This window comes from Cavia porcellus, unplaced genomic scaffold, assembly GCF_034190915.1.
Source record: "Cavia porcellus strain 051 isolate PalLab524CR breed Dunkin Hartley unplaced genomic scaffold, mCavPor4.1 scaffold_1, whole genome shotgun sequence".
Lineage (NCBI taxonomy): Eukaryota > Metazoa > Chordata > Mammalia > Rodentia > Caviidae > Cavia > Cavia porcellus.
The window spans coordinates 208,911,743-208,930,491 of NW_026947484.1; the positions used below are offsets into that span (position 1 = coordinate 208,911,743).

The 18,749-nt window shown below is 37.2% G+C and overlaps 1 protein-coding gene across 25 annotated transcripts in view; it reads left to right on the top strand.

Moving 5' to 3' along the window:
- Nrxn1 (neurexin 1) overlaps positions 1-18,749 on the top strand; it is a 1,032,692-nt gene that overhangs the window by 478,047 nt on the left and 535,896 nt on the right. For all 25 annotated transcript variants that reach the window (XM_063228713.1, XM_063228704.1, XM_063228733.1 and 22 more), the window contains one exon: positions 10,665-10,787. In XM_063228713.1, the coding sequence (XP_063084783.1) occupies positions 10,665-10,787 (123 nt within the window). The remainder of the gene's footprint in view (positions 1-10,664; positions 10,788-18,749) is intronic.

The window sequence follows — 18,749 nt, forward strand, 5'->3', positions numbered from 1 at the left end:
TCAAGGTCACACACTAGTAATGGTGGAACTGGTATATAAAACCACCAGAATGCTTGCAACAGACCAAAATATGCACATTTTAGAACTTTTTTTTTTCTTTAAGGGTGGATATAAATAACAAACCATTTGAAACAAATACAATGTGATTAGCAGGTGACTTTTTCCCTATAGGTTTCCAAAATTTCTGTTACTAGTGTTCGTTTTTGAAAAAGATGTCCAAGTTTAATGTCTGGTTATGTATAATTTGGTCAAAGTACTTTTAAATTGGGGAGGGGTAGTTCTGATATTTGTAGGGTAAAGAAATATATCTGCCATTAGGGTCTATATGAATGTTTCCTGTCAAGAAAAAGAAAATAGCTCCATAGACATCCTCAGTAGTTTTTAAGACCATCCTTGGTTTACCTTAAAATAGCCTGGGGAGAAAAAAGGAGAAATGGAAGGCGTTACATGGCGTGTATGTCAGTTAGCTTCTGGTTCCTGGAGTGACTGGTCGGTTACCAGTCCTTGCTCAAGACTGGCACCAGGCCTGGCCACAAGAGACTGAGGATAGATTTCTGGCCTCCCAGAGGCCATGTCATGAAGTACAGACAATTTGGGAAAAGGACTTCTCTGCCTCCTCCATGGGTAAATGAAAAGTTTGACTACTCCTTCCTAAGCGTAGAGTTTCCTAAAAGAAATTTCAAAAATAAGCATAAAATGTGTGCTCCTAACCAGGACTGTCTCCAACAGCAGGTAACTTGTGTCATCACCCAGTGCCTATGCTGAAGGCTCTGCTGTCCCGATTTTGAGGTTCTTAATTTTGAAGCAGGACCACAGATTTTCAGTCTGCCCTGTGCCTGCAAATTATATAGCTCATCATAGTGCAAAGGATTAATGAAAGAAGAATCTGGACGTGCAATTTACATGTCTGCTTTCAAATTGCAGTTCAGGTTTTCCAGGTGATGGATTCACAGAGGAAATAAAAACAAGTTTTCATCCCCAGGTTAACAGCTAAACATTTAGAAAGATAAAGCAGAAGTCAGATTACGTTAAAATAATTATTTATTTTAGAGACAGAAAGGAGAAAAGTCAAACGGCAGGCTCAAGGTTTCTTATTCACAGCCTGAGAAAAGCATCCTCTGTGATTTCCAGAGAGGCTTCTGAGAGCCAGCGTGACTCAGGCACCCCGCAGGGGCTGTTCTTTCTCCGAGTCAGGGTCCCTCTCTGTCACAGTGACAAAGCTTAGTTCCAGCTTCCCACAGAGCCCTGCCTCCCACAACAGGCTCAGCCAACTTGCTGAAGAAACGTGGTAGCACCTGGAGCAGTTGATGTCATGGAAAGCTAATTTTATACCCTCAAATGCACAGGCACAGTCATGCCCAGATGTCAAGCTTTTTAGTGAAATCTTCTAATTTTGCCGAAAAGGAAAATAAACTAGTATATGCTACATTTTAAAACTGAATGGACTTTTACAATTGAATCATATCATTTAAGACCTTTTAAAATTGTTTTTAGTTCATAAAATAACTTTGTTTAACTATTGTGATTATTTTCACTGATAGGACAAGACCAACAGCAGTAAAAGTTAAATCTAATTCGCACACCTAAGGTTATGTTAGAATTGATGACCACGATGAAATCTAAAACTCAGATTTCCTGATCTTAATTATTTTCTGTTATTTAACACTCAGTGTAAAAGCTTAGGGAAAAGGAGATTTTAAGTGTTTGCTTATTTGTATCTTCCACGTGTCTGAAAGTTACTGTACACAGGCCTGTCCCTTGGTTTAATATTTTATTGAGACACAGCGCATTTATGAGTATATATTTTATGGCTCCTTTCACATTAAAGATTAGAATTGAGAAACAGCTTTGATTACCACATGACTTGCAAGCCAAATATATTTATTGTTTTGTCCTTTACAGTAAAAGTGTCTTGACCTCTCATCTACTAGGATGTGAGTTTCTTCAAACTAAATTTGCAGCATTCCCAATGCTGAGGTCAGTGTTTGGCATAATTTTTAAACTAAATAAATAGAAGTACCAGGCAACCTATAATAAGTGTGAGGTAAACCTCAGACACAATATGGAATATTCAGTTTTAAAATATCATAATTCTTATGACGGTTTTGCACTTTTTCTGTCTACTAAAGTTGCTGGGTTTTGCATGTCATTTTAATGATCTAAAAAAATTGAATATCCATGTACAAATTTGGAATATGATGCTAGTATTTTTTTCAGAATGTATATCAGAACTATGGAAGCCTTAAGATCCATTTTCAACTTGATGCAGCCTTTATTCCTGATATTACATAACCTATTGTTAATAAAACAAAGCAAAACAAATTAATTGGAGATGTCCTAAAATGCAGATTGTATGGAATTCTACCTGCCTGTCAATCTATGTAGTTCATGAGGTAGTGGCTTCACAGAAATACCCATGAAAATCTTCATGATCAATAAATTGTTTAATGGACCATGGTGATTAACTACTGAAATAGCTAAGTAGTGCCACAAAAGACAAATTGCTTACATTCACAGTTTAAGAGACTACTGATAGAAATGGTCCATTTGTGCAGTTAGCATCTTCAAAATATACCACAAGAGAGATATGGCCGTCTAAAAGGCATGAGTGTCTGTGGCACACATGTCGAAAAGTCTTAGAAATTCAAATATAACTGCACATATTTGCTTTTCCTGTTTCTGTCGGCTACCTCCTCCTTCAAGAGCTGTGAATTTTAACTTCAGGAGTTCTCTGCTGGCATTACTTGAAAGTTTTCCTGTCTTGATTTTATTTTTCTCAATCATTTACCATGCTCCCACATCACCATGTCCATAAAGCAGTGTATGTATTTCACAGAATATCTACACCGAGGGCTTCTTGTTATCAAGAAGAATCCAAAGTTAGCATCACCTGCATCTTGTTTCACAGCAACAGTATTAAACACTTTTCCATTGACCAACTTTAGGTTCATTTGCAAGTGTATTTATGGTGACTGGTGTCGGAATTAAGTAACCAAAGGCAAATACTATGAAGTTTTAAGTGAAGATGGTAATTACTCCAAAAAAATAGAGTTTGGACAGCCTTTTTTTCAAAGGATGCAGTATACTTGCTCAAAAATTATGTTTTTCCTTTGGCTATACATTTATATACATATTATATAGCATCTCTAACTGTCAAACATCTCTGACCTTTGGTGGTTTTGCAGAACCCATATATTACTTTTACTTAATTTTTGCATAAAAGCAGAGACTGCATAGACTATTGCCTAAAACTATAGAAGTGCCAGGCATCTGACACATACAATCTCCTTTGGTCCTTGCAGCAAACCCCTGAGGTAGAGAAGCATTATCCCACACGTACAAATAAGGGGGTAAATTGAAGAAACCAACTTTCTAAAACCTACACAGCCAAAGAATGCAAAACTTGGTTTTGAATCTGAATTTGTTTAACTTTCACACAAGTTCAGGGTTCTTCTACTCTGCATATTGTTGTCTCTTGAAAAACGAAACATTTGAGCCAAATGTATGAAGGTGTACATAAAAATATTCCTGTGTCAGCACTACTATAACTGTGCACATCAGTGAGATGGTTCAGAGGTTTCACTGATTCAGCTACCTGAAGCAGGAAGATCTGTTTAAATTGTGTTAGAAGAGGACTATTGTATATTTAGAAATAGAATGAAATTAGATCAATGTGCAGAGATTAAAGATTGCTCTATGATTGGGCAAGACAACTCATTTGGACTACATATGCTAAGCAGGCCCCAAATAAATCAAGTTTCTAGGTATTTTCCTTGCCCTGCCAGTAAATAAGACTGAGATAGATCAACTAACCTTGCATGAAGTGATCTGGAGAGGAGTTGAATTAATTGCCCATGTATAGCTTGAAAGTTATTCTTTTTCCCCATTAACTTTACTTAATAATTTATGTCCCAAATTTTTCATATAGAATTTTAATTGATTCAAAAATAACTTGCAAACAGTAAATCAGGGAGGAAAGCCAATGCACAAATTTTCAAGAAAAAAAAATCAAATTATAGGAATACAACACAAATCGTAAGTCTTGAATCATGGATAGATAGAAAATAAGGGAAAGCAGTCTGCTTGCCAACTCAGGAAAAAGGCCTAGCAAGCCTCCAGCAGAGGGTCCACGAATTGGACTTTGTCATTCAGGGAGCAAAGGAAGTGCATCTAGAGTTCTAGTAGTACCTCCAAAGAGTTCCAGCTTCGAACACCTGTGTATTGTGAGTGCTAGTGAGTTAACTTCTGGAAAGTAGTGTTTAACTCATCAGCTACAAGATTCGTTTGATAAATTGCATGGGATTTTAAAAGTAGAGGATCATTTACAAATTACTTTTTAAAAGCCTTCTCTGGAATTTTCAGATGAAGAAGATCATCCTTCTGCTGATGGGAGGATCAGCACCCAGTTCAGTGACTGCTAAACAGGGTGCCACGTGGTTCCTGGTAGCCCAGGAGCAAGATGGGTTCCTTTATCAGCCAGGCATCTCTTTGTCTTTTTTTTTTTATATGCTTTATGCAGGATCCCACATGGAAAAATCATTCTAGCAATGTAAAATCACTTCTTCCAGTTCAGCTCCTGAGCTTTTTCATTGCCCAGCAGTACCTGTCCTGAGCAGGGAGCTTACAGAAGAGCTCTTGGCCACTGCCTCCCACACTGACCTTCCACTCCTCACTCCCGGCACATATAGAGAACAAATGGAAGATGTTGCCTGAGGTTGTGATCAATTATTTTAATGCACAAGGAAACTTCTTCATGGATTAACAGGATCCTTGCTTCAGATTAGTCATTTATTATTAGATTAGTCATTTATTATTTGATGCTGTTTTTTTTTTTTTTTTTTTTTTTTTTTTTTTTCCTGTACTGAGAATTGAACTCAGGACTTACTTGCCAGGTAGGCACTGCACCACTGAGCTGTATCCTCTGCCTGCCTGGCAATCACACGTTCTTGAGTTTGGTTTCTGGTACCCAAACAAAACAAAATAGTTTTCTTTTCTGATGCTGTATTTTTGAAGGATGTTAGGATAACAAAAAGATAATCCTCAGAGTATATAAAACAAGAAACACATTCTTTAGGTTATATCAATGTCCTTCTGCATTACTCTGACTAGAAACTTAGAGGAGCCTTTTTTGGAGACTTAAGGCCTCTGCAAAATTCGTAACAATACTAATAAAGGTAATTGAAATACCATACATTCGGAGAGCCTCACTATCATAGTACACTTTTCTATTGAGCTGCAAAGTAGAAAAATAGTTTACGTATGTCTGATCCTTCCAAGAATAAGAATGTGAAAGTTGGCCACAGCGAAATATTGCTTGAAAATGCTTAGTCATCATCCTCATTTTACTCATAAGAATAGGAACAGGGGAGAAAAATTACTTGCTCGAGGTGACAGAATTATCTAAAGGCAGGTTTGTTTTTTTTCTATGACTTCCTTCTATTCTGAAAAACTAGAAACTATACCAGGCCATTTCCTTTCTTTTAAGAGCATTGCTAAAAAGAGACTTATGATTTAAGTTGATGTGCAATGAAAATGAAAAGTAATCAGTTATCCTCTATCTCTACTCCCCCCCCCCCAGGCACACACACATGCACCCTTCCTTTGCCTGCCTGTCACCTGAAATTCAGGGGTGGGTATATTGTGAAAAAGACAGTTTGAACTGATTTAAGGAAAACACTTATTCTATAGTGTAAATTAATCTCTGTTGTAAAGAACTGATATTATATTGCATTCGTTCTTGCTTAGTTTTCTCATTTGCTACAGAACAAAGAGGATGAACAGATCATAAACTTAGAATTTGGTGTTGTTTGAGATCAGCATATTACAGGCAGAAATGTTTATTAAGTTCACTTGACAAGTGGTAATCAAGGGACTGGAGACTAGGCTTCTTGTACTGTATCAGATAGTTGTGACCAGGAGACTTGGGTCTAATTCCTCGACTTTATACGCCTCCTTTGCAGATGGCTTTGTGAATTTCTATACCTCTCCTGTTCCTTCTGGTTGTAAAATTCTTTGAAATAACCTGTGCCTTGTAGAGCTGAATTCTCACCCAGCCTGATGAATAATTAGTTCTGGGCATTCAGCCTTGCTGTATCTATTTACTATTTGCTTGTCATGTTTGAAGGGAAGCACTTTTGATTAAATATTTATCTTTTATTAGTATGTGTTTGGAGGACCTCATGATCACATTCCTCATGGGGAGCTGGGACAGGTATATGACACATCTTCGTGGCTTTTCATCCTCTTTCTTTCCCATTCCCCTTCCCTCCATCTCCTGGCCCCCTTCCTGTTTGCTTCCTTTCTGTGTCCTATTACCTATCATTGTGTTTTGTTCTTTATTTATATTTTGTGTTTCTTATATAAGACAAAACATGTAGTATTTAAGCTTGTATGTCTGTCTTATTTCACTTAACACTATGGGCTTAAGGTGAGTTCATTTTTCTACGAATGACTTAAATTTATCCTGTTTTATGACATATTAGTGTAGATATAAGATCTCAAACTCACAGTCTTAACCCCATTTTTCGCTGCCTCTGAAACTTAAAGTTATTCATTGGACATTTCTAGACTCTTTTAAACAAAAAAAGTAAAAATCATGCTTGTTGGCTTCAATAGATTCTAGTAAGAATTAAGTGAAAAAGTGAATGTAAGTCATAACTCCCTACAAAGCAAGAGGAATGATGACTTTAAGAAACATTGCTTTGAACTTTCTCAGAAGTCTTTAAAATGTTGCACATTGTCCAATCCCTCTCAGGCTGTCTGCAACAGAAGAGCATAGACCAAAGTGTTCCAACAACAGACTTTTTCTGAAGCTACATGGTCCAAGACCAAGCTGCAGGCAGACATGGCTCTTGGTCAGGGCCTCCTCTTAGCTCATAGATGGCTCTGTCCTTTGTTTGTGTACACGTAGTGGAGGATGCTCTGTGACTTTTCCTCTTTCTGTACCTTCATGAATCATCTAAACCTAATTCTCAGAGGCCTTGCCTCTTAATACTACCACATTGGGACTTACTAATTCAACATATGAATTTAAGAGAGCACAGACATTTGGTTCATAAATACGTTATTTCTGGGAGAAAGATGTTAGTGTGATTGAGTATATTTTGATATGCCCAAAGGAATTCAGGTCATTAACAGTTTGAATGACTGTAGTTTTCTAGTAAATGTTGACAAAAGGGCAAAGGTCTACCAATTTTAGATGTCAACAATGAGATCATCTCACTTTTGCAATTCTCTATATTATAAATTTCTGCTGAAATTGTAAGGAACTGTACAATAAAGCAAGATTATGTTCTCATTTTATGGATGGAGATATTGACATGACCAGAAACTGAATTTTAACCTTGTTATGTATAGAGCTGGTCCTTAATTGATGGCCTCTCATCCATATTATGTCCTTAGTGACAGCCATGTCTGCGTCGCTAGATAAAATGTGTTGTTTAAAGAGTTTCTTCTACCAGAATGTATGGAGGTTTTCCTAACAGTGTCATCATTCTACAGGGCAAGTTGAAAGTCACTGCAAAGAGCATCTTCCATACTCCTTCAGTTAGAAGTGGAGACTGAGAGATAGCAGAGGGTCTCATAACTAGCAGGCTGGCTAATGCAAGCTTTGTGGAGATCAACCCTCAGAGGGCCAACCGTTCCACGACTCCTCAGCTGTGTGACCTTGGGAGAAATAGTTTTAGCTTTTTAAACCTTCAATTCCTCATCTGCACATTGATAATAATTTATAGATGAAAGTGCCTGGTGCATAATAAGCACTCACCAGCCCTCAACTTCTTTTAGTCGTGAATCTAGGACTAGGAACCATAATTCTTAACTCTCAGTCCAGTGTGCTCTTTATTATTCTTTAGGTTGCATGAGTAACATTGCTTTGAACTGAGACCATTAAGTGCATTCTTAAAAACATTGTCTTCCAAAATCAATCTGTTCAGATTTTTAATAATGCAAGAAAGAAACTTGAAGTTAGCCTACAGAGATTTTTATTAACCAAAGGGTTATTTTTAATTGGATTTTGTGCCCGTTGTTATGGAAATGGTTGTTTCATAGATTAAGCATTATGACTTTACTGCAAGATCAAGCCCAGGATGGGGTATAATGATGATATCATCCTTACACTTCTATTCCTTGACAAAATGGATTTAAAATTAAAAGATCAGTGGTAAAACAGCTTCAAAAGCACACATTCATAAGAAGAAACTATCTACCCTATAAAAATAGCTTTAAACGATATATTCTCTTTTCAAAGATCAAAACTAAGGGTGACCCTGGCTGCCAGTAGGATGCTCAGCTGCTGTCGAGTTATTAAGCACTTCTTTCTCCTCTATGGAAACTAGAAAGAGTTCCTTTGATCTTGGAATGTGCTTTCAACATTTGGTCTCACAGCATTCTGCAGTTGCTGAATTAACAGGCTTCCTCTTGTTATGCAGTAATCAACCTCTCAAAATTGTTTTGTCCACAAGTGTTTTATACACATACCTGGATCTGTAATACAACTATTCTAAAGAAACAAAGGAGATGAATTCTACATTTAATGGTGGTTAGTATTGTGAATTCACGTTGCAAATGTTAGTTTATGGCACTGACTAATTTTAAACCCCAAAGCATGCTAGCCAAGGAAGACAGGGTTTATTAACACGGAGGAGAAGACTCAAGGACAGGGTGAATAACCTAGAATGCAGAAAGCAAACAGTGATCTCATGTGAGAGGATGCTGCAGGCTTCTCCTGCTTGCTTCCCTTGGTTTTTTTGTCACTTCTTTTCTTCCTCCTTCTTGCTAAATTATATCTTTATACTCTATGTCCTTCTGTGGTCCTTAGATAGCGATGAGTCTTGCCAGCAGAATTTGTGTAAAGAAACTTCAAATGCTATTGCTATTCCTGATTCTCAACCAGTAGAAAGTCATGAAATTTAATGATGTCATGCTTTTGCTAATTTATTGTTTTCTCTATTGATTTAATATACCAGCAAGTTTAAATACTTTTTTAAAAGGCATGAGAAACACTCATCAGCAAACAATATATACAAGCAATGGTCAAAATATACAATTAAATTTTAAAAAGTATTATAGAAAAGACATATTACCATTAGTCCCCTTCAAATTACTCCTCCTTACTTTGAACATTTTTTTCACCATTTTTGTCACTTTCTGAATCACTTCTGAAAGTCCTCTTTTGTGAATATCTTTATGAGATGTGATTAAAACAACAAAAATACCGTAAAGGCTGGTGTGAAGTAGCATTGAAAGAAAAGGCACTCTGGTAAACAGTCCAGTGAGTCCTCATCCACCTTACCTAGTGGATCTCATTAAGCAAAAAGGACCATTAAAGGCAAATGTTTTAAAATGATCCTGCATATTGAGGCAGCAGCAACACCACACTGCATTCATAGAAGAGAATTTTCTCAACTATTTCAGAAAATACGAAGAATTGGTTAGATAAGTGTGTTTCAAGCAATGGGGAGACTTTTGAGGGGCATCAATGGCAACGTGTCTTTTACTTTAACAATAAAAGAAGATTTAACATCCACTGTATTTTTATCACGTTTCATATTTTAATATATTTTTCTAAATGAATCATGTTGCATGAAGAGGAATATTTTAATACAAATTTCAGTTGTATTACAAACATTTTCCTTCCCTTTTTTATTAATGAAAGAAATATACGCTGACTTTGTCATTTCAAAAATTTCCACTGACTACCTTTTTGAAATATGAACTCTTTTATTTATTTATTTTTTTATTGGTACCGGGGATCGAACACATGACCGACCACGCACTTGCAAGGCAGGTGCTTATGCCTGAGCTAAATCTCCAGCCCCTTGAACTCTGTTTTAAGTCTGTTTACATTCTCTTCCTGTACATTTACATAGATTCACAGGGTGTTACCTTTGCACCTGTTTTCATTTTTTTTTTTTTTTTTTCTTTTTGTCAACCAGCTGACAGTACCTGCCTCTAATACTGCTTTCCCCACCTCACACCACACTAGGCTCTTCATGCTGGGCCTTCTTTGTTTCAGCCTGCTTCCTCCAAGGCAAAACTCTCCCTCCATGTGCAGAAGCTCTTCCCCCACATGGTAAGATTTGCAGATGTGGGTTCATCCAAGGAGAGTTAAAGCGGACAGAGCACAAATGTAGGAGACCGGTGAACCTCAGAGCTTAGTGAATGCTGGAGTCACAGGAAAGGAAGCGCAGTGTCCCCTCAGCATGGGAAAATGGCACACTAATGACCTGGGGTCACTGATCTCAGAGATTACGTGACTGCCAACCACTTCGTACACAAGAAAGAGATCATTGCAAAAGTCACATAATTCCCTTAAAGAATGTGTGTGTGTAAATTGGGAGGGTTCCCAAAGCAATATTGACTGTGCCTATTTATGACAACAGGTTAATTCATTTGTTTTAAGGTTTAAAAATTCTTAATTTGTCACACTTGAATGTTTGTTAACTAGTCATTTTTCTTGCTTGTTATGACTTTAACGGGCTTAAAAAATGGTCCAGCCAGTCTCTTCTATCTCTCTTCTCTCCTCTCTGCTTTCTTTCTCTTTCTTCTCTCTCTCCTCCCTCTGTCTGGCTTTCTCCTCTTTGTCTCTTTCTCTCGCTTTCTGTGAGGCTCGTTTGCTTGACTGATTCCGAGTGTCCATAATGACTGTTTGGCATATTCTACAGGCAAAGGTCCCGAGACCCTTTTTGCTGGCTATAACCTCAATGATAACGAATGGCACACTGTGCGTGTGGTTCGTCGAGGAAAAAGTTTAAAACTAACGGTGGATGATCAACAGGCCATGACAGGTAAGTAAGTGCCCCTATTCTTGTCATAAGGCTTTAAAGTTTCTCATTTCTTGAAAGTGGCAAGTGCTGGTAGAGTGTATGAAGCTTATACACTCCACTTTTAATTCCAATTTTTAGTAACAACTGAAAGGATTTGCCCTGGATGGGAGGCTGCAGCGGTGGGAGTCTGGAAGGCAGAACCAAGGGGCTCTGTCTTGAGGTCATCTTCCCTGCCCCTAAGCAATTTACCTGTGGTGCAGAATGAATTCCAGTGGGCTACCTGTGCATCAGTAATGCCCCTTATGCACCACCCCAAACCTAAGCTATATGTATGCCCCCATACCACGTGTCAGGCAGAGAGAATGCCAGACCCCAGAGGTCATGGAGTCTCTCTCCATATTATTAAAATGAAGGCCACTTTTATTTCATATTTCTTATCTTTTTAGCCACTCCGAAAATTCTATCAACAACTTCATTTAATAAGCAGCCTGTGAAATACTTCCTTCCAAATGAACAGCACTTTTTATGTCATGTTCTTTGTCCTTTAATAATTCAAGAAGGCATTATAGTATATTTTAATTTAGTGCCTTAATAAATATCTTATTACCTCATAAAATATTGAAGGTCCCACGTGGATGTCAATTTATGTTCGGATTGTTTCTTTTTTATATATTTTTGATGATAAAAAAGAAGAAAGTTCTGCATTCTATATGAGTTGATAGATAAACTGATATTCTGTCAGGTGAACTACTTTTATATTCTATTATATGAACTTATACGATCATAGAATAGTTCATTTTTGGTCATTTAACTCAGCTGATTGAAATCTAATATTAAAGATGGCAAGTTCAATTCTAAATTCATAGAATCCTAGCCAAGGTGAGTTTTACAAAGATCTGCCCGGAGGACATGAGGAAGACAAATGAAAGCAGAATCAGCTCACCTTTATCTTCTTTGAAATAAATCTGAGCTCATGACCCACTAGAATATTAGCTCCTCTTTCTTTTGTGGAGGGCATCTCTGTGCTAATTCTTCAAGTGCAAAGCCCAAGATGGTTCTTGTGCAGTGGAAACGCATCCGTTCTGCATTCAATCCAGTGAGCTTCCCAAGCTCAGAGTATGGTCAACTCTGTCAATACGGAAATGGCATGTGTGGGAATTGTAACTTTCGAAAGAGGCATTCCTGAGTTCAAATAAAGAACTACTAGCTCATAGATCTTCTACTATCCTACATTCATCAGCCCAATATGGCTTTCCAAATTTTTTTTAGTACATGTAGTGGAACTTTTTTGTGAACTCTACTTTATTGTGGAAGTTTACTTTGTTTCACAGCCACCTGAAGAGCTTTAAATGTTGGTTTTGGAGCTCACACCAAGGGAGGCCTCAGGAGGAGCCCAGTAATTTGTTTCACTTCACAGGTCTCCAGAGGTCTTGAATGCAGCAGATGTGTAGTTCTACATTTAGAACTCACTGCTATGCTATGCCATTTTATTCTCTGAGGAAGAAAATCAAGCAGTGTTGTTAACTTACGCTTTTATTCAAGACTGCCAAACACAGGAAGACTGTGAGAGTTCATCTCAACTGAGGGAAGGAGGCAGAGTTTTTCCAGGGCATAGGCATTGCAGTGTCTACAAAAGTTCAAGTAGTTTGAGTCAGGACAGTTCTTGGAAGAAAAATGGACTGTTGTAGCTTAATATTCATTATTTAATCATTGGAATTTTATCAAAAAGGGTGAAAATAAACAGGATTTAAAATTAAGATCAAGAGGTATGAACCAAAGAACTGCTAGGAACAAAACATACAAAAGCCACAACAGAATGTCCTCTGGTCTCAAGTTTCCATCAAAAGCACACCGCCCCGTGTAGTAGGGAGAGTGAGGTATGTATTTCTATTTTAAAACTTGAGGGACGTACTCGAAGAGGTTTCATCAAGTGTGCTTCATTGAAATTCTGTTGTTAGCAACACTGAGAAGACAGCCTAGGTTTGGTTTTAGGATTTTTGTTTGTTTGTTTTCCTTGATTGATTATTTTGTTGATTCATCGTCTATTCTTTCATATTCATTATCATGCTAAGTGTTGTACTGTATGCTAGGTATTTTCCAAGCTGTGACCTCATATTATGAGGGTGAGAAGTACATATAAAATTCAGGTGATATGTGATAATATAAGGTAGTTATGGGATATGAAAAAGTTCAAAAATAAAAATAATGAATGCAACTGGGGATCTAGCTCAGCAGCATAAGCGCCTGCCAGGCAAGTGCTAGGTCGTGAGTTCAATCCCTGGTACAAAATAATAATAATAATAATAATGATAACAATGCAAACAAGAGTAGTGTATATTTACTACTGTAAGAATTTCAAACCCATTTATTTTGACATTTCCATGTCTCCTGTTCTCCTCCCCCCACTTCTGTCTCTCTCTGATTTCAAAAATACTAAGTTTAGTGGTACATGTTAGGTATACAAACAATCATGTTCATCATAGGAAATAGTTTCCTTAACCAATCAAAAGGAAGTGAGATATAAACTGACTTCCTAAATACTTCAGAATATACCTTTTCAATAGTATAATTCTGTGTGTTCCATTTTCATACTCCAGTGCTATTAGTCGGCTCAGTGTTGTTTACAGGTTGAAGTTTCCCTGCTTTTGCCCAAAATGTAGTATAGCATCCCATGTTTAACTCAGATACTACGTCTCTTTATCTCTTTCAATTTACAACATTTCCACAAACTTTTATCTTTTGCTACATTGCCATTTTTGATTGTTCGCTTGCTGGTTTTGTTTGTTTGTTTGTTTGTTTGGTACTGGGGATTGAACTCACAACGTTGTGCTTGCCAAGCAGGCACTTATGCCACTGAGCTAAATCCCCAGCCCTATTTTTAGTTGTTTTTTCTGTTTCTTTGTTTTGTTTCTTTTTGTTGTTGTTGTTGTTGTTGGACATTGCCATTTTTTAAAAATGTAATTCTCTTGGTACCTTGAATTAAAACACAGTTACTTATTTTGTGCTTATGTGATGTTTCTTCTTAACTACATTCTGGTTTAATATTCTGGGGTGAGATGTGCATTGTTGACCTTTGGTCTTCTGGGATCCTGTCTGAAGGCAATGATCAGACATGTTGTTCATGACTCTGATTGAGACATGACTGAGTTTGACCACTTGGTTGATGTGTTGTTGAGACTCTTCACTGTGTGATTGCTACATTTTGTCCTTTGCAAATTAATAAACTGTGGACAGATATATTAAGACTATGCACATACTCTGTGTTTCATCAAAATTTTGGCCAACATTAGCATCTGTTCAAGATATTTTGTCTGATCAACTAATGTTCCATGCACAGATTTTCTTTGCCATGTCTTATCCTGGATTTGGCCATTTATTTTCCATTTAAGTTAAGAATAATACAAATATTGTGCTCATCATTAGTACCTTAGCTTCACAATCCTTTCAATAAGCATGTAGGAAATATATACATTATACACACAAGCACTTTCATACACATATGAATATATACACACTCATACATATGAATTACTTGTGCACATAAAGATGAAGGTATTCATATTTTCCAAAACATGATTTTACATTGGCATTCCTTATTTATGGCACTATTTCTTTTTTTTTTTTTTTTTTTTTTTTTTTTGTCTTTTTCGGTACCAGGGATTGAACTCACGACTGCCTGCTTGCAAGGCAGGCACTTATGCCGCTGAGCTAAATCCCCAGCTCCTTATGGCACTATTTCTTGATTTACCACATTATATATCCAAATATTTTCTTCCAAGATGATTGCCTTGCTTAATTTTTTTCTCATTGTTGAGGCAAAATACCTGACACCCAAAGTGTAGCAAGAAAAAGTTTATTTATCTTACAGTTTTTGGAGATTTCAGTCGTACTCAACTGCCTCCAAGGCAGGGTGGCATGGCTGAAGCACAGCTGTTCATGGCGGCTGCAAAAAACAAAAGTAAGGACAAAAGAGGAAAGCATGTCTCCTTCCCTGCCTTACATTGTATGCCAGTTACCTGCCTCTGGGTGTGTGCAGCACTCACATTGCCAATCCCAGTGCTAGACAAAGAACCAATCACAAGCGTTACTCTCAGTAAGGTCCATGACTGCATGAGGCATGTGCAGACACAAACCATAACAATGACAGTTCAGATCCTATAATATTTATCCATTTGTTCAATCTTACAATGCCTCTAAAATAGTTTCATAGGTGCTTTGTCCATACCAATTAAATTGATTAACTAAAGAGAATTCAGAATTACTTTGTGATTTTTTCTATTTCTCACTGTCTAAGATTAACATATATACTCAAGTGATGAATGTGTAAATAACTTAGTTATGCACTTTCATCTTTCCATTCTTTAGTTCGCCATTTTTGTCAAAAGTCTCATGAAGTCAGCAGTTCACAGTAACCATCAGTATTGATTTGTCTAGTATGAAAAGGGTTTCTGAAAGAGATAATGAGAACTTATAACTGAGGCTTAAACATAGAGTGGGCTTTTTGTTCCAACACCATAGTGGCCTCTTGCAGTCACTCATGAATCAGGAAAATAGTGAGAGTTGTTATTAAATAACAGGAAGAATTTAGAAAAGGAAAGTACTAGAAGCCCTTCAATGCAATGTCCTACATTTTCCCCATCTTAGGCCATAGTAATTCTATTAAGTATTTGTTGAACACAGGGTAGAGCATGTTCCTGGGATTGTCGGCTTCCCAGGTTTGCAGAGGCCCAGGGAGAAATTTCCTTTCACATCTGAAAGCACTGTACAATGTGCAGGATCAGAAAGCAAGTGTGGAGTCACCTGGTTTCAACTCATTACCTCGTCTAAATTCTGGATTGTGGTGCGTGCGTGTTTGTGTGTGTGTGTGTGTGTGTGTGTGTGTGTGTGTGTGTGTGTGTGTTTCACTGTGTCCTCCTGGAATAGCTTTCACCTTATATTCAGTTACTCAAGCCTAAGGGCCAAGCACATCATCTCCCTCTTCTCCATCATTTTACAGATTATACCTGAAAAATTATCTTTTTTCCATTAAAAAATACTCTAATTAAAACACACACACACACACACACACACACACACACACACACACACGTTACAGCTAATGCCTATTTAACACCCTAATATAACTAGGATTCATGGTGAGAGATCTGGCCCTTGGTGTTTTTTTGACTTTGTATGCACCTCCGAGCTCTCTTACTCATGCTCCTAGTTTGTTCTCCCAAAGACTTAGTTCATTTTTCTCCCCTTCCTAGAATTCACCTGTTGATTCCTTTCCACAGGTTTTGTTATAGCTTCCTTTTTAACCCATCAAATCCAGCTTAAATATGATTTAAACCACCTACTCCCATTCCACATACACCAACAGAACAACCCATTCATCAAAGCTGATCTTTCTGAGGTATTATTATTATTCCCTTATTTATGCTACACCTTTGGTCTGCCTTCCCCTAATAGAATGCAAATTTTGTGAAAACAGGAGTCATGCCTGCTCGCTCAGCAGTGTTGCTGGATCATGTAACACAGCACACTGTCTACCGTGAACATACACTAGCTTGCAGTGGATGAGCAAGTGGACTTAGCACCTAGAGGCTATGCTAGTCCACAGCAGACATTTAACCCAACTCAGAATAAGCAACTGCTCTCTTTCTATTTGATGAGGAAAAATATAACTAAAGAACTGGATGATCAGGTATGTTTATTGCTACTAAGGTTTCTGACTTCTGACCTGTAGATACCTGTAAACATCCAGACATATATACACAGTGCATGTGTGCATAAACATATACATACACATATTTTAGAACCATAAAACATTTGCTCCATAAAATAACCATCGTATATTTTCCTTTAAAGTCTTTATTCTTATTTACTGGACATGTATATGAGGAAGATGGAACACAGTTGTCATTTATGAATGGAAAAGATTTTAAAGGAAATAGCCAATGTGTTTTGACTGGATAATTGTCTTTAGGTGATCATTCTCCCCCATAAGCAACCACATCTTCCATAACCATTTAAGTTAAGAATATATGATTTTTTGTGATTTATATGTGCTTCTTAGAGTAAAAATAAACTTTTAACATGGATCAGTCATAAGGTTTTTGCCTCATAATGGGGCCATGGTTGCTTCAAACACTGTTTTACTGCCTTTTAATAATTTAGGCTCTATATAAATCCTCAATTCCTTTGAGAAGGAAAAACAGATTCTGTTAGGAACTTTTTTGTTTGTTACTGGACTTCTCAGACCTGTTAAAGAAAATGTTCTTCCCGGTTTCAGAGTTGCCAAGCACCTTGCAGTTTGGGATAGTATTTAATATTAAGCATTAGAAATGTCTTTCTGCATATACTATTTACTATTTACAGTAGAAGTTTTAAGAAGAAATATGGCAGTTTCAGGTTTGGGGTAGGATTCATTAAGTTATGAAATTTGAATTGAATACGAATTTTGATGTATACCAAAACATAAAAATTAACATATGGTGATATCAAAGACAAGTGATGTTTCATATTTCACATTCTTCATTCTGTGTAGCTTATTGATTCAATTTTACTGGTGTCTCTAGAGCTTCATATTTGGAAATTAGTAAGGCTGATTTATTAAAGACGTAGACCCCCCACAGGGTCATATTGATGTTATTGAACAAGGAGTTAAGAAAGAAAGAGAAATGGTATCTTATGATAAACTGAACTGCTAACAGTGTAACAGTATTTTGCATGAAATGGACAGTCAAAAGGAATAGTGATAGGAGGGAGAGAGAAGAGACAAGTAGAGTAGTAATTTCTGTTTAAAAAAATGTATGGAAAGGAAAGAAATTGCAAGCAGGCTGTCGTAGTTCGATCCCCGGTACTGATAAAAAGGAAAAAGACAAAAAAAAAAAAAGAACCAACTGTCAGCTGGTAAGAGAGGATGGCAGAGATATCTGGCGTGCTCTCATGAAACATTAAGCAGTAATAAAGTGGATTTGAAAATGATACAGAGTTAAGTACAGTAGAGGGTGTTGTCTTTTATACCGATGAATTTCTAATTATCAAAGTCAATCACTAATGTATGGAAACAGTTTTTCTTGTACTACAACAACCACACCTTTCCAGTATCAGATATGCTATCCACTATTTTACTTATTTTCATTTAAAGAGAGGAAAGCCCACCATCTGGACTAGGGGGCACACGTGGATGGGTACTTGAACTTCATTACATGAGGGAGGGAGGATTAGTGCCTTTTCTCAAGGCCTGATTCTGGGATTAGCCCTATTAATATTTCATTAATGTCATGGATGATGGGATAGGGTAAGCTCGATAAATTTTCCAATTATGCCACATTGAATGGGGAAGCCAGCCAAGAAGTTGGCTGGCAGAACTTCATTGTAATTTAAATGACCTTTATGAGTTGAAGCACAAAGTAATGACGGTTTAATTAGATAAGAACAGGATGCAAGAAATGAACAACTAGCCAAGAGTGCTTTTTCATTTGTGTTGTGCTTTACCATTTAGAAAATAAGTTCATATCTTTATCTGTTCACCTTCAACCTTATAGGGAAATAGAATCATCACTCTGAAGGCACAGATGGGATCAGGTTGGCTTTTACTGACTTTGAGGGGGAAATGGTGGGACAGAGAGGGATGGGGCTGAGTTGAGCAGTGAACCATTGTGTCTGCTACCGAGCTTCTTGCCATCATGGGTAAAGAAGGTTGCACCTGGTGGTAAGGAAGGCAGATTTTACTGATATTTTTGAAATCCCTTGTGCCTTTCAAAATTCCAGGGTGCTTTAGCACACTGTAGTCAGGTTATGCAATACAAAAGTGCAAAGACGATTGATATTTCCAGGGGTCAGAAGAATTTCTGTAGTATTAGGGTAGCTCATGCCAGAAAAGACTAGGGAGAATGAAAGATTAACACTAAACACATTTCAATGCTTTATTATTGGGAGGATATTCACAAGTAATCCACTTTTTAAAGAAAAGCAACCTCTGACCTTGAGTTGAGG